Source organism: Mus musculus, chromosome X (assembly GCF_000001635.26).
Source record: "Mus musculus strain C57BL/6J chromosome X, GRCm38.p6 C57BL/6J".
NCBI lineage: Eukaryota > Metazoa > Chordata > Mammalia > Rodentia > Muridae > Mus > Mus musculus.
The window spans coordinates 157,574,280-157,599,486 of NC_000086.7; the positions used below are offsets into that span (position 1 = coordinate 157,574,280).

Consider the following 25,207-nt stretch of genomic DNA (forward strand, 5'->3'; position numbering starts at 1 on the left):
GTGTGTCACTGGGGGTAGGCTTAAAGGTTTCAAAAACCCAGGACAGGCCCAGTCTTTCTCTCTGCCTGCCTACCTTCTCTCAGCTACTGCTCCAGTGTAATGTTCCATCCATGATGATAATGGACTAAATCTCTGAAACTGTAAGCAAGCCCAAATTAAGCTAAATAGATAAAAAGTTAACTATCTTTATATCCATAGATTAGTGATGCTTTCATCTATTATCAGAGAAGCTTGCTGCTCTTTTTTTTTTTTTTAAGTGGATGGCACTTAATACAGAGATTCATAACTGGTCTAAGTGCAAAGAATAAGTAACTATGGAGTGTTCAGCTATATATGGGGCATCTATATCACACACCCATTTCCTTGAGGCTCAGAGAAACATTGTGGAGGAGGAGGCAGAAAAATTTTAAGAACCAGTTTGGGAAGGACTGCTGCAAAACACTGTCTTCCAGATGTAACTTGGTCATTACAGTCATGAACTCACAACAGCTATGGCTGCCTGTAGAAGGCCATAAGATCAAACCAGTCAACAGTATATCATGGATGGGGGAGAAGTGCTTGAGGCGTTTCCCCTAGCTGAGAAGTTACTGGCAGTTGACGCTTTTTGGGAGATTGCCAATGCTCCAGTGGATGGCACTACAACCATGCAGATAACAGGTAGCATTAACTTGACTTAGAGTGTTACTAAGTGGTATGGGGAGAACTTGGGAGGGAGATGGAGATCTGAGAGGAGCTGGAGGAAAGGAATAGGGGATAGATATGATCAAAATACATTATATACATATGTAGAATTTTCAAAGAATAAATAGAAAGTATTAAAAAGTGATCCAATTGTTTCACAAACATACTGTAAAAGGTTTTTAAAAGGTTAACTGCCTCTTTAAACCAGTAGTGTGCACATTAAATATGCTGTGTTATGATGACTGTCTATTTGCTGTAGCTAAATGTGTTCATAAACAACCGGGAAACGATGATGAATCTTCTCCTCCAGACAGTGCTCTGCCTTCTCCCTGGTCCATTCACACAAGAGACGGAACATTCCTGTCTGTGTTTCTGATTATGGTAGACTTGTTATGAGGTATCAGGGAAGCCTTAGATATCACTGAAGCCAGCACTTCGAGGTTTTTTTGTTCTACCCAACATAGGACATGAACAGAAGTAGGAAACTGTTTCAGCTGGATAAGGTAAAGCCACGTACAGTAGTAGCACATGCTTTATCATTCTAATACTTGGAAGACCGAGGCAGGAAGACCCTGGGTTAGCCTGGGTGAGAGAAATCTTGCTTTCCTACTACTCAAAACATTTTGAGGCAGTGGCAAAGGGTTGAATTCAGGGACTGCTAGAGAATGGGGCAGTGGGTAAAGAAACTTTCTGTCAATCCTATGACCTGAGTTTGGTCTCTGGGACCCACATGGTGGAAGGAGAACAAAGGACTCCCACAAGTATGCCACATCAAGTGTGTGCACATGCATGCATACACAAACATACACACATACATAATAAATAATCAAACTTTTAAGATAAAAAAGACTAGAGAGGAAACTTGAAACACTGAGGTTATAACCATGCTGCATAAAGCAAAGGCCAGGACGACAAAGGCAGAATACAAACGATTACATCACTCGGTATGTATATTAATTTTCTTAAAAAAGAAGCTTCCCCAAAGTAATAAATGGTAGGTATACATTGAATAATATCTATAGAAGATAAAAACTCATCAAATATACAGGATTTTAGGAAGAAGTCCTCTTAAATGAGAAGCTTCTTTGCATGTAGTAGAAAAGAAAAAGTTAAGTCTAATTACCTAATAGCTGCTATACCGTGTCCAATTTCATGTACAACACCACTAATGAGGACTGCAGCGAAGAAGTAAGTCAGCTGATTGACAGGTAAATTTATACCGGGAACCTGTTTATGGACATAATATAACAATGATTATCAGTGCAGGTACAGCAGAATCCCATTTGCATACCAAGAGGCATGATCTTCACTGTCTTAAAGCTGAAACCTCTAAACTTAATATTTCATGATCTAAAAGTATTATGACCATTAGTGATTAAATTTTACTTCTACCATAATTAAAGAAAAAGCAATGTTTTGTTTCGTTTTAACCTGTGCATTTTCTGTAAATCAGACATACGACCAATTTAAAGGAAACCGTAAAAACTATATTAAAAACTTGTATCTCTAGATTCCCAAGACCTTGGCCATGGAAAAGAATGAAGATACCCTGAGTGTCAGAGAAAGCAAGGTGACACCGATGGTGACAGTGGTTGATCTATCCTTAATTTAAGGGTTGGAGGCTCAATTTGGGAACACTTCTTAAAATCATTAGTCCTAGCTAGCAGTAGTGGTTGCACACCTTTAATTTCAGCACTCAGGTAGCAGTAGGCAGATCTCCAAGTTTGAGGCTAGCCTGGTCTATAAAGTGACTTCTAGGACAGAGAGACCCTGTCTTGTACAAAAGTTTGTAGTCCTATTACTAAACTGTTTACTCCAAGATTTCAAAAGCTCATGCTGAATCATAAAGCGAATAAGTGAGGCTCTCTTTAATACTCACAACTTAGAAGAGGTAAGAAAACATAATGGAAGCTGTTACAACAAAATGCCTGATCAGTGTGGGTACACCATCCCCTCATTCCTCTTACCCTATAAATTCACCTCTTAGAAAAACAGAACCAAAGATGCACACATTAATGCAATATAGACACATAGACATGAAGGAGGAGTTGTTTTACAATCATGTATTCTAAAAATGTTGTGCATATAGATATCAGTACATATATAAGGAAAGAATTCTATCCAGGCTGACCAGTAAAAATTTTTGATAGCCAAGAGAGCCCTATAATAAGGTAAATCATATCTCAAAATGAGAACCTGAACATATGTATCTGCTGTGAACAGACACCATGACCAAGGCAACTCTTTTTTTTTAAATTTATTATATATAAGTAGAATGTAGCTGTATTCAGACACACCAGAAGAGGGCGTCAGATCTCATTACAGATGGTTGTGAGCCACCATGTGGTTACTGGGATTTGAACTCAGGACCCTCCAAAGAGCAGACAGTGCTTTTAACCGCTGAGCCATCTCTCCAGCCCCCAAAGCAACTCTTTTAAGGACAATATTTAATTGGGGCTGGCTTACAGGTTCAGAGATTCAGTCAGGTATCATGGCAGCATCCAGGCAGGTATGGTGCAGGCAGAACTGAGAGCTCTACATCTTCATCTGCAGGCCTCTAAGACTGACTTCCAGAAAGATAAGACTAGGGCATTAAAGCCCAAGCCCATACTGGCACACCTACTCCATCAGGGTCACACCTTCTAATAGTGCCACTCTCTGGGCTGAGCATATACAAACCATCACATTCCACTCCCTGGCTCCTACAGGCTTGTCCAATGAGTCTATGGAGGCCATACCTAAGCATAGCATAATGAAAAATACATTTAGTCCAACTTCGAAAGTCCCCATAGTTGCTAGTAGTCTCAGCAGCGTTAAAAGCCCAAAGTTCAAGGTCTCTTCTGAGATTCATCCAAAAACACTTAACTGTAATCCCCACAAACTCCAAACTCCATGTCTGATGTCAAAGTGGTCTTCACCTTTGTTGACTGTAACAAATTTCTTTCTCCTGGGCTGGTTTCACTCCCAGTTACCAGCTTTCTTCAGCAGATATCCTAAGGCTCTGGTATCTCAAACATCTTGGGGTCTCCAATCCACTTCAATGTTACAGCTTCTTGTTCCAATGTCCCTCTTCTGGGCTCCTCCAAAGGTCTTGCTTCACTTCTCTAGCTCTGCCCACTGTAGTGCTCTCGTTGATTCCACTCCACTGCCTTTGCTGTTCTTGGTGATCATCCCATGGTACTGCTATCTCCAATACACTGGGTTCTTCCGCTGCAACTAGGCTTCACCAATAGCCTCTCATAGGCTCTCTGCATGGTGCAAAGCCTTAAAACCCTTTGCATGACCCCTTCAGTCCTGGGCTGTCAACTGCAATTGAGGCTATACCTTCACCAATGACCTTCCATAGACTGTCACAGTGCCAAGCCTCAGCTGCAGTTCATGACTCCTTCATGCCTTCAAAACCAGTACCACCTGGGTGACTCTTACACATTACCAAGCACAGTTGAAGCACGAGGTACAACCTTGGCTATTTCTAGAACACAGCTTCTTTGTGCTCCCAGAAAACAATTCCCAGAAGATTTCACCTCAGTGATGCTGGCCTCTTCTTTTTTTTTTTTTAATTAGGTATTTTCCTCATTTACATTTCCCATCTGGCCTCTTCTTAATCACTGCTAATTTCTTAGCTCCATCTAACCAGCATTGATTGTCCCAGTAGTCCCTTCAATTTTTCACTCTAAAGCCAGAGCCACATGGCCAAAGCGGCCGAGTTCTGCAGCTTGCAGGAGCTGAAACATGGCCTCCGTGTTCTATTACATTATCACCAGCTTTCTGTTTCCCAACTCCTTCATTGCCTAAGTCTGGCTGTCCTGGATCTTGCTCTGTAGATTGGCCTTGAACTCTGCATGATTCTTGATCTGCATGCCTGTCTCCTGGGATTAAAGGTGTGCACCACCATGCCTGGATCTAAATTTATAGTATCTTGCCTCAAAGTCCCACTCCCTAATCTGTTATCTCCTAGAACATAGGATTCAGTTCCATTCTACTTCCTGGTGCCCCTTTAATACTTAAACCATATATTTTGTATTTTTCCTCTCTCGGCTTGCTCCTTTTCATTAAAATGTTCTTCAAACCCACACAAAAGAATTTATACCAGGCTGTTTTAAGACTTCCTTTGTCAATGCAATTAATGTAAATCTCTTTACTTTAGCCTCAGATAGACTCTTCAGACAAGGACAGAAAGCAGCCATATTCTTCACCAAAATACCACAAAACAGTCTCTTTGCCACATACTGATACTCTTCTTCTCTACTGAACCTCTTGGGCCAGGTCTGCACAGTTCAAATGGATCTCAGCAACAGTCTCTCAGATTCCTACTAGGACAGCCCATTAAGCCCCACAAAAGCATTCCATTGTTTTCCAAATCCACATTCTTTCAGACAAAAGCATGGTCAAGCCAATCACAATACTCTAGTCCCCTTAGCAATTTCTGTTTGAGTTAGGGTTTTACTGCTGCGAACAGACCCAGGACCAAGGCAACTCTTTTTTTTTTTTTTTTGGGCGGGGGTAGGGGGGTGGGGCTGGTTTTTTCTGAGACAGGGTTTCTCTGTATAGCCTTGGCTGTCCTGGAACTCACTCTGTAGACCAGGCTGGACTCGAACTCAGAAATCTGCCTCCCTCTGCCTGTGCTGGGACTAAAGGCGTGCGTGCGCCACCACGCTGGGCCCAAGGCAACTCTTATATGGACAACATTTAATCAGGGCTGGCTTACAAGTTCAGAGGTTCAGTCCAGTACCATCAAGGGGGGAGCACAGCAGCATCCAGGCAGGCATGGTGCAGGAGAAGCTGAGAGCTCTAAGTCTTGATCTGCAGTCCTCTAGGAGACTGGCTTCCAGACTGCTAGGACTAGAGTCTTAAAGGCCACCCCCACAGTGACACACCTACTCCAACAAGGCCACACTTCATAATAGTGCCACTCCCTGGCCTAAGCATATACAAACCATCACAACATGGAACACCCATTTCTCTCTGGAGAAAATCCTTTCCTTCATTTATGAATTATCATTTTAATGCTAACTAAAAATGCCTAAAACAGGAAAATTGGGGTTTGGCAAGATGGCTCAGTGGTTAAGAGCAATATACTGCCCTTGTAGGGGAGTTGGGTTAAATTCCCAGCACCCATACTGTAGCTCACACTGTAACTCCAGGTCCAGGATGTGACATACTGTTCAAGCCTCCATGAGCATGAAATCCACACATGTGAACATACATACTAAAACATTCCTACACATAAAATACAAATAAATAAGTCTTTAAAAACAAAATAGGGAAATAGAAGCCTCTAACCCCATCACTCTGCAAACAGAAAACAGAACTATTTCCAATGCACTGCCATAGCCTTCTAGTCTTGCCTATACACCCATTTCTCAAAACTTACAAACATGATTTTGAAACTTGCATTTTAGTCTAATATCTCTTTATGAGTATTTTCTAGTTTTATGTTTATTTTTTTCTTGTCTTTTTTTGAGACAAAGTTCCATAGCAGAGAGCTGGGATTACATGTTTGCACTATACCATACCTAACTCAACATGCTTTAAAAAAAAAATAGGGAACTGCAGAGATGGCTCAGCAAGAACAGTTAAGAGTAACTGTTCTTGTAGATGACCCAGCACCGAAGTTTTGGCTGCCAACAATCCATAATCCTAGTTCCAGGAAATGTAACAGGCATTCATACACTTAACACAAATAGATAAAATAATAAATGTTTAGACTTTATGTGTATGGGTGTTTTGTTTGCATATATGTATATACACCACACCACATATGTGCCAGGTCCCCACAAAATCAGAAGTGTGCATCGGATACCCTAGAACTGGAATTGTGGATGGTCATGAGCCCCCGACTCAGTTCTAAGAACTGAACCTGGTCCTCTTTCTTTTATTATTAATCATTTCATGTGTTTACATCTCAAATGATATCCCACTTCCCAATTCCCCCTCCACAAACCCCCCATCTATCTTCTCCCCCATCCCCTTTGCCTCTATGAGGGTGCTCCCCTACCGACCCAGTCTCTCCCACCCCACTGTTCCAGCATCCCCCTATGCTGAGGCATCACACCGTGATGTCAGACAAGGCCATCCTCTACTACATATGCATTTGGAGCTATGTATACTCCTCCCTGTATACTCCTTGGTTGGTCTAGTCCCTGGGAGCCTGGGTGGTCCTGCCAGCCGATATTGTTCTTCCTATGGGGTTGCAATCCCCCTCCACTCCTCCAGTCCTTCCACTACCCCCACCCCCACAGGGGTCCCTGAGCTCAGTCTGATGGTTGACTCTCAAGAATCCACATCTGTATTGGTCAGTTGCTGGTCGAACCGCCAAGGAACAGCCACAGAACCTTGTTCTCTTTAAGGCAACAAATGCTCTTAACCTCTCAGTAACTTCTCCAACCACTACTTTATTTTTAGAAATGAGATCTCTCTCTCTGGGACCTGAAGTTCAATGATTAGGCTAGGCTGCCTGGACAGAAAGCCCTAAGAATTCTCCTGTCTCTACCTCCTTGCATTAGGATTCGGAGTGTGCACCATCAGGCCTGTTTTTTTGTTTTTAACATAGTTTTTAATAGGTGCATTATATTTTGTGGAATGAACTGTTGTTATCATTTAACTATTTTACAAGGTTTTGCTTTTTTGATTATTAAATTCCCAAGTGTGAACTTTTCTAAGTACATACACCCCTGCACACACAAGCAGACAGAGGCCGAAGGAGGATGGTGGATGTCTTCTTCTATTGCTCTCACCTTAATTGTTGTATGAACATGTATGTATGTGGGTATATACTTGCTACAGTGTGCCTGTGGAGTGTAAAGGCGAGAGTACCTATGGAAGCTAGAGGACATGAAGGAGTTGGTTCTCTCCTGACAATATGTGGGTCCTGTGGATAGCACTAAGGCTGTCAGGCTCAGCTGCAAGCACCCTTACCCAATGAGCCATCATCCTGGCCCCTCTGTATCTTATGTTTTGAGACAGGGTCTCTCACTGAACCTGAGGCTCCACCATTTCAGCTAGTCTAGAATGTCTAGAGAGCTCCAGAGATCAGCCTGTCACATGATATCACAAGATACTGGGTTTGCAAGCATGGAAAGACTTGTGGGTGCTGGGAATTTAAACTCAGATCTTCTCACTTTCACAGCTATTGTTCTTATCCATGGAGCCATCTCCTCATCCAGCAAGTTTCTGCTCTCATGATAAAGATACTGCACAGGCTAGGAACGGTGGTACACAATTTAATCTCCATACCTAAGAGGCAGAGGCAGGTAGATTGCTTATGTCTGAGACCAGCCCGGTCTACCTATCGAGTATTGTTAGCCCAAAGTGAGACTCTTCCAAATAAAAACAAACTTTAAAAAGAACACTTGTGGGCTGGAGAGATGGCTCAGTGGTTAAGAGCACTGACTGCTCTTGTGAAGGTGCTGAGTTCAATTCCCAGCAACCACATGATGGCTCACAAACATTTGTAATAAGATCTGATGCCCTTTTCTGGGGTGTCTGAAGACAGCTACAGTGTACTTACATATAATAATAAATAAATCTTTTAAAAAAAGACATTTGTACACATAAGTCCAAATATTCAAGAGGATAAATTTTTAGGTGAGTAGTTATTATCGGAGGTCCAGCTCTGTTGTTAACTAGCTAAATAACTTGAGGAAGCTGACATATTCAACATCCTCATCTTAGAACAGAAATAATCATATTTATATAAAATGTCATTTTGAGGACAAAATAAGTTAATTTTTGTCCAATGCTTACCATATGCCCGAGAGGAGGTAATAATGCTCCCAGTAGATTTTGATCCTGACAGGGTTTCTTTTTTTTTATTTCTTAGTGATTCATTTATTTTATTTTATTTCATTTTTAAAAATATTTATTTATTATTATATGTGAGTACACTGTAGCTGTCTTCAGACACTCCAGAAGAGGGAGTCAGATCTCATTACAGATGGTTGTGAGCCACCATGTGGTTGCTGGGACTTGAACTCAGTACCTTAGGAAGAGCAGTCGGTGCTCTTAGCCGCTGAGCCATCTCTCCAGCCCCTGATAGGGTTTCTATTGCTGTGATGAAACACACTGACCAAAAACCAAGCTGGGGAGGAAAGAGTTTACTTGGCTTACACTTCCATATCATTGTTCTTCATCAGAGGAAGTCGGGACAGGAATGCAAACAATGGCAGGATCCTGGAGGCAAGGGTGCTGCTTATTAGCTTGCTTCTCATGGTTTGCTCAGCTTGCTTTATTATAGAATCCAGGACAACAAGCCCAGGGCTGGTACCACCCACAATGAGCTGGGCCCTCCCCTATCAATCACTAATTCAGAAAACACCTTACAACTGGATCTCATGGAGGCATTTTCTCAACTGAGGGTCCTTCCTCTCTTTTGACTTAGTTTAAGTACACACACACACACACACAGCCAGCACGACTGACCCCTTGTCATCGTGACACACAAACCCATATCTATTAAGCTACTTTCCCTTTCTTATTCATCCTCATGATCTCACATTAAAATCATAAATAACTTCAAAAGTCTCACAGTTAATTTCAGTCCCTTTAAAATATCCAACCTCTCTAAAAATCTGAAATCTCCTTTAAAAGTCCAAAGTCTTTCAGCTGTGAGTCCCTGTAAAAGTCAAAATTAAACTAAATAATTTTTTACTTCAAGAGGGAAGAACCAAGGCAGTAATAATCAAGTCAAAGCAAAGCAAAACCCTGAATGCATGAACAAGAGTGTCCAATGTTGAGTTGGGTGTGGTGGTGCACGCCTTTAATCCCAGCACTCGGGAGGCAGAGGCAGGTAGACTTCTGAGTTCGAGGCCAGCCTGATCTACAGAGTGAGTTCCAGGACAGCCAAGGCTATACAGAGAAACCCTGTCTCGGAAAAAAAAAAAAAAGAAGAGTGTCTAATGTTGGATGGACTCATAATCTTCCATGCTCCTCCAAGGACTGCTCTACCCACTGCAGCACATACAGCTTGTCTTCTGGGCTCTGGCTAGCTTCACTCACTGTTGTTGTTCTTGGTGGTCATCTGGTGGTACTGGCATCTCCAAAACTGTTGGGGTCCTCTGCTGCAACTGGGCTGCACTTTCACGAATAGCCCCTTATAGGCTCTCTTCATGGTGCCAAGACTCAAATTTTCTGTATGACCCCCCTCCAAGCCTGGGCCTTCAACTGCCATGGAAGCTGCACCTTCACCAATGGCTTCTCACAGTGCCAAGCCTCAGCTGTTCTCCATGACCCTTTCATGCCTTCAAAACCAGTTCCACCTGGGTGACTCTTACACTATACCAGGCTCAACTGCCAGTGCAAGGTATAAGCATGACCACCTCTGGAACACAGTTTCTGTGTGCTGACTCTCAGGAAACACCTCCCAGAGGATTTCACCTCAACAATGCTAGTCTCTTCTTAATCAATGCCAAATTCTCAGCTCCAGATGACCAGTAATTAGTACCCCAGCAAAGTAGAGGTTTCATGCTAGTAGTGCTGGTATCTAGTTAACCACAGCTGATTCTTCAGCCCTAGCTAACCAGAACCATAGAATTTTTAAATCAAAATAGCAAACAGCCTGATAGAGTCTTTAAACGTCCCTCTGCAGTGTCACAAGCCATCCTTTCACCGTTCTTTCAACACTCTTAGCTTCCAACTGAGCTCTCAACACTCAGTGGCTTTTTAAACCCAAAGTTCCAAAGTCCTTGCACAATCCTCCAAAAACATGGTCAGGTCTGCCCCAGCAATACTCCACAATCCTGGTACCTTTGTCTTGGCTAGGGTTTCTATTGCTACAATGAAGTGCCATGGCCAAAAAGCAAATTGAGGAGGGAAAGGTGGTTTTTTTTTGTTGTTTACAGTTCCAGATCACTGCTCATCATTGAAGGAAATCAAGACAGGAACTCAATCGGGGTAGGAACCTGAAGGCAGGAGCTAATACAGACGCCATGGAAGGGTGCTGCTTACTAGCTCGATCCCCTGGCTTGCTTAGCCTGCTTTCCCATAGAACCCAGGATGGGATGGGCCCTCCGGCAATGATCACTAGTTGAGACAATGACTTGTAGCTGGATCTCATGGAGGCATTTTCTCAATTTAGGTTCCCTCCTTTTAGATAACTCTAGCTTGGGTCAAGTTGACATAAGACTAGCCAGCACAAATACACAAATCTTATCAAGCTACTCTCTTAAAAAACAGGTAAAGTTTAGGCAAGCTCATTTTAGCTCAGATCTGCACTCTGAGTAGTCTACTTATGGCTTTTTCCTCATGTATTGACATACTTGCTATTTTATTTGAAACAGGTTGACATGTAACTTGGCTGGGAGACTAGCTTGATGTTAAATTTACAGTGATCCTCCTGCTTCTGCCTCCTGAGTGCTGGGATTATAGACATGCACTATCATGTTCAGCTGCATTTCTCTCTCTCTTTCTAACCTATTAACTATAATTCAAACACTAGTACTGGTCCTTTGTAACACATGCAAGAAATGTATCCTCCAATTTATTTGCCATATTATCTTACTTTACTTTTAGTTTTTAATATTAAAAAAACCTTAGGGGTATCAAATCTATGAATATTCAACATTTCCTAAAGCATCGAGATTGAATGTAAGTGCAACCCCTGGACCTGGGTGATGGGGGTCCAGTAGCTTAGATTTACCAACAGTAATAAGTAGACCAGCTTAGTTGGAGTAGCTGTGTTTTGTGAGAAGCACATAGGAAATCTCTGTATTTCCTCTCAATACTGCTATAAACTTAAACCTACTCTAAAAATAACATATTCAAAAAGCAAAATAAGAACAAAGATATACTGTTTACTGTTACATACACGCATTCTGTAGTTCTAATGTTAGCTTTCTGTCTTCCTCATTCCACGATCATGTGAATTTCCTACACTTCCTTTTTGCAAACTAAAGCTTCACACTGTCTCAATCAGACTATGGATTTGGACTCCACAGGAGATGACTTTCACTTTTTAAGCCTCGAAATCAAAGAGAGATTCACAGAATATGGCTCAGTTCTCATCTACATTCCAATGATTCTGAGTGTCCATTCTCTGATTATGAAACTCATTTTCATAATGAACATTTTAAATGTCTGTGATATCTTGTTATCTGGATTCTCTTTATTCAGGCCTTACTGAGCAATGTTTTTTTCTTCCACAGATATCAGTGTCCCATTTCTTCTTTCCCATGCTGGATAAAATACCTGTTCAGTTTTGTTTTTCTTTTTCTGATGCCTCTTTAAATGGATTCCCTTAAGCATAGCTCTCATCTTCATGTGCCAGGGTGGGGAGATACCCAGGAGGGTCTCCACTCTCTCAGAGGAAAAGGGGGGTTGGGAGAGGGGTAGGGGCTGGTGGGGGGGTAGGGACTCAGGGGGGCTAGGAGCAAGGACAGGGATGTAAAGTGAATTAAAAAAAAACTAGCTCTCATACATGCTATCTAGTGCACAACAACTTGCAGCAAAGCACAGCTCACTTTTATTTCAAATAACTCAATTTTATGCAACCAGCTCTTTGTTCTTTCTCTACATTGTCTTCTGGATATACAATAAAGAAGAAAAAAAAGTTAAAAGTCTGAGTTTGTGACTGACTATTGCCACAGATGGCAGGTCTTATTGGCTGGCAACAGTACAAGATGACCATCTGTCTCTGACATGATCTCAAAGTATTAGATGTACCAGAACACTGAATGCAGAATACTCTTTCAACCACACACAGTGCCAAGGTTGTAAGAATTAATATGGAATAAGGCTGCAGGAAATTAAGAGTAAATCAGAAGTATGTTCCTTAAGCTCTGAGGATTTATATCAAAGACAAGAGCCAAGGCATTCTTAAATTTATACTCAAATATTAATGGTAGACTTGTGGCCTTTTAACAGTTCCAAGGCACAGGTCACTTAGTATTTTTATGAATAGTGAATAAACTGAGAAGTAAAGAGAAGAATAATTTGCAGTTAGAACTGGAGCAGGCAGACAGGCTAATGATCAGATTGTCTTGAAATGGGCTCTTATCTTCTTTCTTGAAAACGAACTACTTGTAGAACCAAGAGTCACCCTTTAACTGTCCGTGCACCCTGCAGCTTCTCATTAAATTAATCACTGTCTGGGAATCATAATGGAAAACCATCCGCCTCATTCTCTTCTCCCCCACTTTGGAGACTGAGGATTTCATCCGTAAAGATAATACAATCTGAGGCATGACACCATATGATGTGTTTATAAAAAGATAGAGAGGGGCCGTTATGTTCTGTTGCCAGGTAACTGTGGGGTGGAGCATACCTAGCTGTTGCCAGGTAACTGTGGGGTGGTATTTAGACAGATTGCTAACAGATACTGTGTTTAGATCAAATCTGCCCTTTCTAGATCTGCCAACACCTCCCGTATCCCACTACCATTTTTCCCTCCCCAGTCCACCTGCTCTTTTGTTAACCCATGGAATCCTCTTAGTACTGCCACTATGTGCATGGGCATAGACAATCTTCTATGAGGGTAGCTTCTCAGGAGCCTCCATTCTCTGCCACAAATTTAGTTTAGATCCTTATTACTTCTAACATGAATCATTGCATCTGTACTCTTAAATGATCTCCCTATCTTTGATCTAACTTTGGCTCATTTTGCATAGAATTCTAATCCATAGGTAAAACAGAAACTTTCTAGAGGCGTCTTTCATGGCCTAGATACTACCAATATCTCCCGTCTCCTACTTGTCATACTGTTCTCTTATAATATGCCTACCTGTGGAGCATTGGATCCTGAGTGGGCCTGGTCCTCAGCGGAGCTCAGGCTAGAAGCCACGGAGATCCTGAAGGGATGGTAGAAGCTTTGCCTGCTCCTGAGCACCAGGCCCCTGTCACTAGCCACAGCCCCCTATAAATTTGTGGCCATCAGACATGTAAGGGCAATGCCCTAAGCCCCCCACAGGTAGGAAAGGAAGTGACCTGTAGTCCTTAGGCTCAAGACAGAGATTACCATCCTTTTTTTTAAAAAAATTAGATGTTTTCTTTATTTACATTGCAAATCTTATCCCCTTTCCTCATCCCCCCCCCCACCCAGAAACTCCCCCTATCCCATCCCCCCCCCCCCCCCCCCCCCCGCTCACTAAGCCACCCACTCCCCCTTCCCTATCCTGGCATTCCCCTTCACAAGACTAAGGGCCTCTCCTCTCATTGATGTCCCACAAGGCCATCCTCTGCTACATATATGGCTGGAGCTATGGGTCCCTCCATGTGTACCCTTTAGTTGATGGTTTAGTCCCTGGGAACTCTGTGGGTACTAGTTGGTTCTTATTGTTGTTCCTCCTACGGGAGATTAACATTCTAATGAGGTACCTAGAGGGCTTAGCCAATAAGCTTTTCTTCTCAGACATTCCTCCCTGGAAAAGGTTTTAAATCTCAGGCCCTCCCTGAGAAGTGGGGTATGGTTTTACTCATCTACTTTCTGCCTTGACAATAAATGCCTTAAAACCATGGACTGCCTCTTTTCATTGGGATCTGAGGCCTTCCCAGCCCCCTTCCGAGCGGGAGCTCCCCCGCCTGAAAGGCCAGATCCAGCTCATGGGCCCAGATTCCATTCTCAGCTCTTCTGAGACTTCCTGTGGCGCCTGGGTGTTCCAGAGCCAGGGAACCCCACGGCCCTGGCCTCTTCACAGGCCCAGCTATCCTGCGCCACAGACCGTGCTTTCTCATCCCAGGAGCAGTGTCCAGGGGCTCCCCTATAGCCCAACACACGGCCAGCAGCAGCGTGGGGGTAATAAACACAGTCAAAGTTCCCTCGGCCCACCTCGCCAAGAGCAAGCAATCGGGGACCCAAAAACCTACACCTACCTTCTAAATTTTCACCATATTCCTCATAGGGGCAAGCCAAAAATATGTATACTTTCTTGAATGAGCCTTCTACTCACCTCCCTTCTTCCTTTCCCCTTTTCTTTCTCTCCATCCCTGATCCTCAAATTGAACCTAGGGCCTAATGCATGCTAGCCAAGTGCTCTACCATTTAGTTAGCCTCCCAACACTTTCTTCTACCTTTTACTTTGAGACAGGTTCTCACTAAGTTGTGAATGTTAGTCTTGAACTTGCTTTGTAGCAAGCCTTCAACTTACTCCCATCTCAACCTCCCAAGTAGTTAGGATTATAAGCTTGTACCACTAGGCCTGGCTTTTCTTTGCCATTTTAAAGGAGTAAAACATAATGTACATAGATAATATCATCATTAATGATGGATACACTATCTACTAACTGGTCCTAGGAAAATGATGTAATATCTTTGGGCACTGGCTTTCTCATCTGTAAGCCAGGAAGAACAAAGTAAACTTTATGAGTGTATCCTGCACTTTGGCCGTCTGCTGAGAGAACAAAATAAAATGCATTACAGAAACCTCACATGGGCAACAGTGCCTGTGTTACGTAGGAATTTATGATTATTGGGATACTTCTTACTGGGCTCCATGTAAAGGTGGTCTTTCTATTCCTGAAATGCTCAGTTCTCATCGGTCACATCTTCCACTTGCAGGCTATGTGAAGTGCCTTCATCATTCTGCTCTCTCCTCCTTTCCTAGTGCCATGTACCCCATATACTTCTTCTGTTACACAGCACCTTGTACAACGTCCAATCAAATAACAATCATAGCATCTCATCTTCTAGACTGAAAATGTCATGAATGTGAGCACTAGGTTTTGTTTTCCAGGTAACTGGGACCCTGTACATGGCCAGCAGGAAGGATACACTCATGAAATGTTTACTGAAGAAATAATTCCTGTCCTTGCAGCAGCTGCACCTAACAAATCACCTCAACTCCTAAGAAAGAGGCGTGGCCATTCTTTATTACTCTCTATAAATCATTGTAAGTTTTCCCACATTTGCCCAACTTAGCACAGGTCATAGAGATCAGATTTCCTTCTTTTTTAAAATAATCTGTTCCTAACCTTAAATGTCCTATGAATAAGAACATTATTAAAAGCAACACTCATAACTCATGGAGTAGAAACTACAAGTATAAAAATGTGGGCTGCAGAGTTGACTCCGCACCAACTGCTCTTCCAGAGGTCCTGAGTTCAATTCTCAGCAACCGCATGGTGGCTCACAACCATCTGTAATGGGATCTGATGCCCTCTTCTGGTGTGTCTGAAGACAGCTACAGTGTCTTACATACATAAAACAATAAATAAATCTTTTAAATAATGTGAAGTAGAAATAAATAAATAAAAGTTGAAAACTTGTGATGCGAAACTGAGCCGATGCTGGGCACTCCTGCAAACTGAAGATGCAGGGGCTGTAGCTCAGGGGTAGAGCACTGGCTAACATGCATGATGCACTTCCGGGCTCCAGGACTGCCAAAAGATAAGCTAGAAGGCCACACATGTGCTTTAAAGGAAGAGTCACTGCACTAGCTTACAGCCAACGGAGTAAATCCTATCAGATATTTTTTTTACATTAAATCACAAGGTGGAGACCAGACAGGTGGATCCGTAGTTAAGAACACTTACTGCTTTTGCAGAGGACCCAGATTTGGTTCTCAGAACCCACATGGTGGCATACAGTGTCTGTAACTACAGTTCCAGGGACGTCAATGCCCCCTTTTGACCTCTGTGGATACCAGACATGGACATAGTGCACATATATGCAGGTAAAACAGTCACAAAAAAAATCTTAAAAAAGAAATCACAGCGTGGGTATAGTGACTCATATCTGAAATCTCAGCAGGTGTGAGGCAGAGGCAGGAAAATCTCCATGAGTCTGAGGACAGCCTAGGCTACATACCAAATATTAGGCTAGCCCCGCTTACAGAGTGTGATCCAGTTTCAAAGAAATCCCAGTGATCATTCGAAAATGTCTCATACCTTTCCCTCCCAGCACCAGCCTTATACTTTTAACTAAAAGAACATTAAATTCTGAAAACCATGAAAAAGACAAGGGAGTATTGCACAGGGTTAAAATGTATGATATAGAGATCTCAAGTCAGCATGCTTGCTCCTTGAAAGAAATAATCATTACACATCTCAAGAAGACAACCTGAGGTAAGGGGGAGCGGTTATGACTGCCTGTCTTATTAGTCATCCATTTATTCTCTGCCCTAGTTATTTCCACTGCCATCAAATACTGTGACAATTTCTGCTAATTTTTTTTTTTTTTTTTGGTTTTTCGAGACAGGGTTTCTCTGTGTAGCCCTGGCTATCCTGGAACTCACTCTGTAGACCAGGCTGGCCTCAAACTCAGAAATCCGCCTGCCTCTGCCTCCCGAGTGCTGGGATTAAAGGCGTGCGCCACCACGCCCGGCTCTCTGCTAATCTTTTATTAATGGTTTTTAGTTAAGTGTGTAATCTGAAAAATTATGAGGCATTTTACTTTAATGTCTACTTAAGCCAGAAAAAATAATATCTGTGTTTAAGCAGTTAAGACAAAAAAGCGTGTACTTACCACAACTTGCAACACCTGTTCATTGTGAAGAGAGGAGGAGGAAGAGGAAGAGGAGGAAGAGGAAGAGGAGGAAGAGGAAGAGGAAGAATAAGGAGAGGGAGAGTCAGCCATCATTTGTGCCAAAGTCTGCATCAGTGTTTTTCCAAGGAGAAAAAAAGAGCTGAACATGGCAATCACGCCAAACACCATTCCAAAATTGAACCTGGCAACAAGAACAAAAACAAACTTGTAAGTATACAATTCTTCACAGTGCATGGACTAACAAAGTAATTGGCCACATTTTGTAACTTTTAAACAATGTCTAAAAAGACCAATAGCTCAGCCTTATTTCCCTATCTGAACTGATTGACTCATAGGTAATTCTAACAAACTTCATACTCTGACACCCTAAAAAGCTAAATATCACTGCCAATTTTTAAAAAAAGGGCTGAGGGGGCAGGGGTTCCTCTCTATTTGCTCATTTAGTACAGCCCAGTTTTGCTCGTGTTTACTATAGTTAGAAATGCTATTAACATTAGGGCATTCACTTATTTCACATTACTTATTTTCTATTCTACTGTCTGCATCTTATTTATCGCATTTTAGCTTTGTGAAAAATTAGTTTAAATATCAAGGAAGGCAATTTTAATAGTTTTGTTTATTCAGGTTTTTTAAAAAAGATTTATTCATTGATTTATTTATTTAATGTATGTGAGTACACTGTAGCTGTCTTCAGACACACCAGAAGAGGGCATCAGATCCCATTAGAGATGGTTGTGAGCCACCATGTGTTTGCTGGGAATTGAACTCAGGACCTCTGGAAGAGCAGTCAGTGTTCATCACTGAGCCATGTCCCCAGCCCCCATTTTGTTGTTTCAATAATAAAAATTACTCTTATAGCCGAACTAATCTGTTATTTTTTTTATAAAGTTCTGTTGTAAAATTTTAGGTTGTAGAACTGTTTTAATAATCTTACTTTTGTTTTAATGTTCATCCTTTCTGGCTTTTTGATTATTTGTTTATATTTAGCTTAAATACATTTGGAGCTTTCTTTACATTTATGTGTGTGCTGTTCACATATTTACTTTAAAAATTTTTTACAATGTTGTTTCTTTAATTCTGAACTGTAATTTTTTTGTCTTCATTTATAATGTTAAAATTGATAACATAACTCCAACCTAAAATCTAGAAAATATTTTAGAAAGCAGAAAGATAATTCAAAGGATGTTACATTATAAACTGTGTTCTAGTTTCAAGGCAATCAACAGGTGAAGTCTTATAACTGAAAGTAGACATTTTCCATAATATTTTGGACTTTCAGGTGAAAAGCTCTAAAAGAGAAAATTAAAAGTTGTTAAACTATCCACAGGATTGATCTGAAGTGCCTTTTCTATTTTGCCTTTTTCTTTTCTTCTCTGTATTACTTTATTTAATTAAGATAATATATATGTTGAGACAAAGATTCATTATGTACCCTGGAGTTGCCCAGAACTTGCTATGTTGTCCAGGCTTCCCTCAAATTAATAGTTCTCCTGCCTCAGACTTCAGAGTGCTGGGATTCTTAGAGGTGTGTGCTGTTGTTTCTACTTGGAGTTTCATTTTTAACAGAAAGTAGTTTAGAGTACATTATTCACTAGCCCCAAATTCTCTGAACTAAGAACCTGTTATGGGGAGCTGGAGAGATGGCTCAGAGGTTAAGAGCACTGGCTGCTCTTGCAGAGGACCCAGATTCAGTTCCTAGTACCAAATGTTGGTTCACAATTGCTGCTCCAGTTTCAGGGGATTTGATATTGGGTCCTGTGAGCATTGCACGCAGGTGGTGCAAATTCAGCAAAACAAAACAAGAAAATAAAAATAAACACATCTTTTTAAAAAGAAATTGTTAGGATATTAGGTGTCCCAAAGACCACAGAAAATATAAAAGTATAAATTTTCATAAGTGTCTCATTCCATTCATTCATTCATTCATTCGTTCATTCATTCATTCAATTTAGGCTTTACTTGAGTCCCCTAGAAGAACAGCAAATGCTCTTAACTGCTGAACCATCTCTCCAGTCTCCCTCATTTTACTTTTTGTTTGAGACAAGGTTCTCATGTAGCTCACACTGGCCTCAAACTTAAATCTAACTCAGAATGGCTTTAAAACTCCTGGTACTTCTGGGATAACAGAAATGTACCACTATGCTCAGGTGCCATGACTTTTAATGTATGAAAAAGCACAATGATACAATTCCATATATATATATATTTATGTGTGTGTGTGTGTATATATATATACATATATACATACATATGCTCAATAGATCCAAAAATGATGGAAATTGTTAATAAGCTAACTCTGATGATTATAATTTAACTACTAATTTAGACCAAAATTGAAGATGAAAAGTACCATTGGTAAAGCATCCTTGCTTTCCGCCGTCCCCAACTGTAAAAGGCACGATTAAAAATTGAAGTTTGCCATCTTATATGAAAAGGAGAGATGCTCAATCCATTGTTTTCCAGCCAGTCTTCATAAGAATGTTTAAAATACACAGATGACTAAGAGAAAGAAAAGTTCAGCATCACTCAAATTTGAAGAGCAGACTTATAACATAAGAAAACAAAGAAATAAATAAAATAAAGAAAATAAAGACTTTCTAAAAGAAATCAAGATGTTAGTGGTGCAAATGTTTATAATATCTTTTGAGTTAGTTTCATGTAACCCAAGCTGGCCTCTAGCTTCCACATAGCTGAGGATGTCCTTGAATTTGTGATCCTCTTGACTCCACCTCCCAAGTGCTGAGATTCCAGGCATTTGATATCGTGTCCAGTTTATGCAGCACTGGGGATTCATCCCAGGACTTCTGTATGCTAGGCAAGCACTCCACAAACTGAACTACAATCCCAGCCCCACCCAAATGTTTATAATCTTAAAGCCTCACTGTTTTTCTGCAAAGTATTAAAAGTCTCCAATTAACTGGGTAGGCCAGGTTAGTTTCCAGAGATATTTAACCCAAAAGTGAAATCTGGCTTATAGCCTCTAATTTAGGAATAGTTTTCAAATTTTTAAGGGATGTTTTTTAAAAGACAACTGCTGGGGATAGTGGTTATGATGGTTACTTGTCTAGATACTGTGACAAAAAGGCAGCTTTGGGAAAGATTTCATTTTGATCACAGCTCCAGAGTAGAGCCCGTCATGGAGCAGAAGATATGGCACTGGAGGTAGGTGGTTGAGGCAGCTAGTTACATTACATTCATAGTCGAGAGGCAGAGGAAGAGGAAAGCTTGTGTTCAGTCCTTTCTCCGTTTTTATCTAGTTCAGAGTCTGATCCCATAGAAACAGTACTTCCCACATTTAGGGTGGGTTTTCTCCCTCAATTATCCTAAACCAGATAATCCCTTGCAGCCACATACACAGAGAATTGTTTCCATGGTGATTCTAAATCCCAGTAAATCCACAATCAAAAGTAGCCAGCACAGTGGAGTCTGCCTGTAATCCCACTACACAATAGTGATGGAGAAGGAAAGGCGGAAGTTTATAGCCAGCATGTTTTGGCACAGTGAGCTCCAAGCCAGCCAGACTCACCTAGAGAAATGCTGGCTCAACCCTATCTTCTCCAAATAGGAAATAAAACCCAAGAATTTGTAACAAAGATCCTGTGATCCATAAAGCTTAAAATACTTACTATTCAATACAGAAGAGCCTGAGAGAAAGGAGGTCCAGTGACAAGCCCAGACAGGGATCCAGCTCAAGGGCAGGCTCCAAGGCCTGACACTATTACTGATGCTATGGGGTGTTTACAGACTGGAGCCTAGTATGGCTGTCCTCTGAGAGGCCCTACCAGCAGCTGAAAGAGCTAGATGCAGATATTTACACCCAACCAATGGACAGAAGCTGGGGACCCCTGTGGTTGAATTGGGGAAAAGCTGGAAGAAGCTGAGGAGGGTGGCCCCATGGGAAGAGCAGCAGTCCCAACTGACCCGGATCCTGAGATCTCTCAGGCACCGAGCCACCAACCAGGCAGCATACACCAGCTGATATGAGGCCCCTGACACATATACAGCAGAGGACTGCCTGGTCTGAGAAACTTGAGGACCCAGGGAGAGGGGCGGTCTGGTGGGGTGGTGGTGGTGGCGTGGAGACATCCTCTTGGAGATAGGGGGGATGGGATGGGGAGTGGTCAAGGGGTGGCAGACTCGGGGGGGGGGGGGGGATGAAGTCTGGACTATAAAAAAGGATTAAGGAATAAAGATAAATAATTTTTTTAAACTTACTATTCCAGCCCACAAAAAAAAAAAAAAAACCCTGACCTTGACAGGTGATAGATATACACGCCTTTAATCCCAGCACTCGGGAGGCAGAGGCAGGCGGATTTCTGAGTTCGAGGCCAGCCTGGTCTACAGAGTGAGTTCCAGGACAGCCAGGGCTACACAGAGAAACCCTGACTTGAAAAAGAAAAGAAAAAAGAAAAACCAAACCCAAAGCATCACCACCGCCAACACTCCTGACCTCTGCTTAGAACCATAAAGCCCATAAGAAATATGTACATCAAAACTTCAAGCCACATCATTTTAAACTGTCTAGTAGCCAACTTTACAAAAAGGAAAGATTCGTTTTCATATATTTGTAATCTGTAAATATCCAAATCCAAGCGATCATTTTAATGTGTAGTCAATGTAAGAACAATGAGACATTTATTTCTAGTAGTCTTTGAAATGTGGAACTAAAATGACACTCAGAGCACATTTCTAGTCAGACAAGGTTTTGCAAACGCTAGATAGCCACACACATCCAATAACCACCACAGTGGACGGCCCCGCTTATTTCATTGCCACAGACAGGAAACAGGTCTTTTGAGATAATTTTTTAGACTCTGAGAGAATTCAACAGAAGAGGTAGCTTACTTTCAATCAATATTTTCTATTTTCATCTAAGCAAGCCTCAAGTTAAACCAGACAAAACGAGAAAATTTACCCAATGTCCTCTAGGTCTCAGTAGAAGCTCTTAAATTTCCCCAAGGGTTACGGTGATGGCTACTTATAAACAATCACAAAGTTCTTATCAATTGAAGTCCTTGGCTAAAGTAGATCTATAAATAACAAGGGAGTTACAGAAAGCACTGAAATACTGTCCTAACTGCTGGCCATCTGTATGGAAAAGCGCATTCGTCCTAAAAGGCTATTTCAGGTCTTTTACCATCATAAAGAAATGGCCACAGTTTGAATGCCAGTATCTGTAATTGTCTCTACTGTCTTCTGATGGCATTTTTTTAAGCCTGCCTGTTTTCTATGACTTGAAAAGACGACTGGCACACCTGTGCAGCAGAGGTTTACTGGGCTACAAAAACCAAGGGTAAGACAGCAGGATCAAGAGAAGGGAAAAGTTCAGAAAAGCCAAGCTCTCAGGCACTGGCAAGAAGGCTCAGCCAGTAAAAACAGTGGCTTTTCTTTCAGAGGACCAGGTTCAAATCCCAGCACTCACATGGTGGCTAAGGAAGCATTTGTAACTCCAGTGCCAGGGAATACTTCTTCTGACCCCTGAGGGCACTGAATGCATGCAGTGTACATGTACAGAGAAGCAGACAAAACAGCCATATCCATTTGTTCAGGCAAGGCTGCTTCCCATTCCTAGGCAGATACCGAATCAGTACCACGCCTCAGGAGCTGGTGCTTTTATGAACACAGGGGATGCCCCAGAAATTAAAACCACATCCTCCTCACTCACTTGACCTGCGACCGACTGTATGAGTTTGATGAGTTCTATTTATCTGGGATTCTTTTTTTAACATATGAAACATGAAGAAATCATGCGCTTTTTCTCTTGAGCCCCATCACCAAATCACTGTGGCCTGTGCTGCTAAGCACTAAAACCAAGTCCACTGCACTAGTGATTCTCAAGCAAATGTGCAGAGAAATGATCAGGGGAACCTTGTTAAGCTTCAGACTGTGATTTTACAGGGCAGAGGTGACACCTGAGAGTCTGCCATTCTAACAAGGGCCCAGATCATCCAAGTGTTGTTGGTCCTTGGACCTCCGATACAGTATATTATCTGGACGCATAATATAATCCTCTCCATAAGTTCAGGTGATCCTTTCAGTTGCTTTCCCAATTTAAAGACAAGAAATGGAGGCACAAGTAACGATCTGCCTAAGGTCACAGAGGTTAGAAAGTGGCAGAGCCTAGCTCTCTTAAGCTCGCTCTTCATAGCCTGGCATACCAACGTTTAAATATGACAAAGAAGCACAGGTGCCATTTGATTTTATTGTTTCCTAAGACGAAGTGTCACGAGGTTATTTTGTTTAAAAGAACACAAACATGAAGGTTTTACTATTTATGATTGTGATTTCCAAACCCTTGGGAATTTCTAAGCTCGTATTCCCCACCCCCACTCCATTCCAAGGATGTCTGAAACACGTGCTCAGACAAACTCTTGAAATTTCTTCTTACGATTCCAGCACCCACAACACTCAAAAAAAAAAAAAGCACTGTGTGCTCAGAGTGTGTGTGGTCACTGTGAAAAAGGGAGTGTAGGGTGTAAATAGAATTTGAATAACAGAAAATGTGGCTATGTAAATTCTTGCTACTTTAAAGCACCGCCTGTGGGTCAGCACTGTCCGTCCGTGGGCCAGAGAAACTGGCTGGAAATACACAATCTTAGCTTTCCTCCCAGATCTGACGAAATCAGAATCTAAATTTAAACTAGAACCACCGATGCTCCTGTGTACTTTCGAGTTTGACGCCAGTGATTTAAGTCACAATCTGATTTCGGTTTATCACAACACTAGCAGCGTCTCACGGGTCCTAACCTTAGCACAAAGAAGAACCACAAAGCATTTTCTTAAGCGGAAGTTTTCGTTTCTTTTCCTCCTTCGAGCCGTGCCTCCCAAGCCCGCCAGACTCCTCCCGGGAAGGAGCCCAAAAGCCGCAGGGACCCGGCGGCGCCCGCAATGCGGTGGCCGCCACACCCCTCCCCTCCCGCAGCCTGCCTGCCCTACTTTCTTTACTCGGTCGGACGGATGCGCCACGCGGGAGAGCGCACGCAGACGCGGCGGGCGCTCGGAGCGGCTCCCGGCCCGGCGCGGAGACTCCGAAGGGGAAGAGAAAAGGCCTTGGGCGACACAGGACCATGCGCACCAGCCCTGGACTCCGCCGGCTGGGGCCTGAGGCCTGAGGCCCTCACCTTCAACACCAAGTCGGCCAGGTAGACGGCAGTCCAACCACCCACCACCACCACCAGCAGCGACACCGGAATCATCGTAGCGACGGATGGACGGCGGGCCCCGGCGGCCTGCTTCTGCGAGCCCCAGTCAGCCGTGCGCCCGCCCGGAGCCTTCCAGCTCCAGCATCCGCGCAGGAACTAAAGTGCTACCGGGTTCTTTGCTCCGGTGGCAACATTTCCCTCCGGACCCTTCCGGTGAGGACACTCAGCCGTTTTTTTTTTTTTTTTTTTTTTTTTGTTTTGTTTTGTTTTTTTTTTTTTTTTGGTGCATATGCCGGAAAAAGCGCGCGGGCTTCTTTTCCTGGGACGCTCGGGCTCCGGAATGCTCGAAGCTCGGGTCGTCCGTCCGGCAGCGTGCTTGTGACTCATGAGGCTTGACCCTCTCTGCGCTCTGCCCTTCCTTCTCACTGATTTCCATCTCCGGTTTGTTGTGCTTTTCATATAGCCGGAGTTTGGGATTGTCAGAAGTACATACCCACATTTAAATTAATCACGTCTCGTTCTAACGTCTTTATGCACGGCAATATCGTAATGGAGGCCTCATTTGTTCATTTCGGTGTTTTGAAAACTAAATATCTGTCTATATCTTAATCGAAATACGTAGCATTTCTTTTCTTTCTATTTTTTTTAAAGATTTATTTATTTATTATATGTGAGAACACTACAGCTGTCTTCAGACACTCTGGAGGAGGGAGTCAGATCTCATTACAGATGGTTGTGAGCCACCATGCAGTTGCTGGGATTTGAACTCAGGACCTTCAGAAGAGTAATTGGTGCTCTTAATCGCTGAGCCATCTCACCAGCCCCATACGTAGCATTTCTATCCAGAGAATTTCTTTCTAGTTTCCCTTCCTACGTATTTCTGTCCCCTGCCCCGTTCTGATTTATTAATTAATTTATTTATTTTTAATGTTGAATTCTGCGTAAATAGAACCACACTGTTAAAATCTGG

At 42.3% G+C, this 25,207-nt stretch overlaps 1 protein-coding gene across 1 annotated transcript in view; it reads right to left on the minus strand.

The window, feature by feature from the left end:
- The window catches only part of Mbtps2 (membrane-bound transcription factor peptidase, site 2), a 50,894-nt gene extending 26,458 nt beyond the window's left edge, over positions 1-24,436 (minus strand). Inside the window, exons 1-4 of the mRNA NM_172307.3 lie at positions 24,217-24,436; positions 19,446-19,594; positions 17,075-17,276; positions 1,805-1,908 (exon numbers count right to left, since the gene is read on the minus strand). Of these exons, the coding sequence (NP_758511.1) occupies positions 1,805-1,908; positions 17,075-17,276; positions 19,446-19,594; positions 24,217-24,291 (530 nt within the window). The 5' untranslated portion in view covers positions 24,292-24,436. The remainder of the gene's footprint in view (positions 1-1,804; positions 1,909-17,074; positions 17,277-19,445; positions 19,595-24,216) is intronic.
- Between the last annotated feature and the right edge of the window lie 771 nt (positions 24,437-25,207).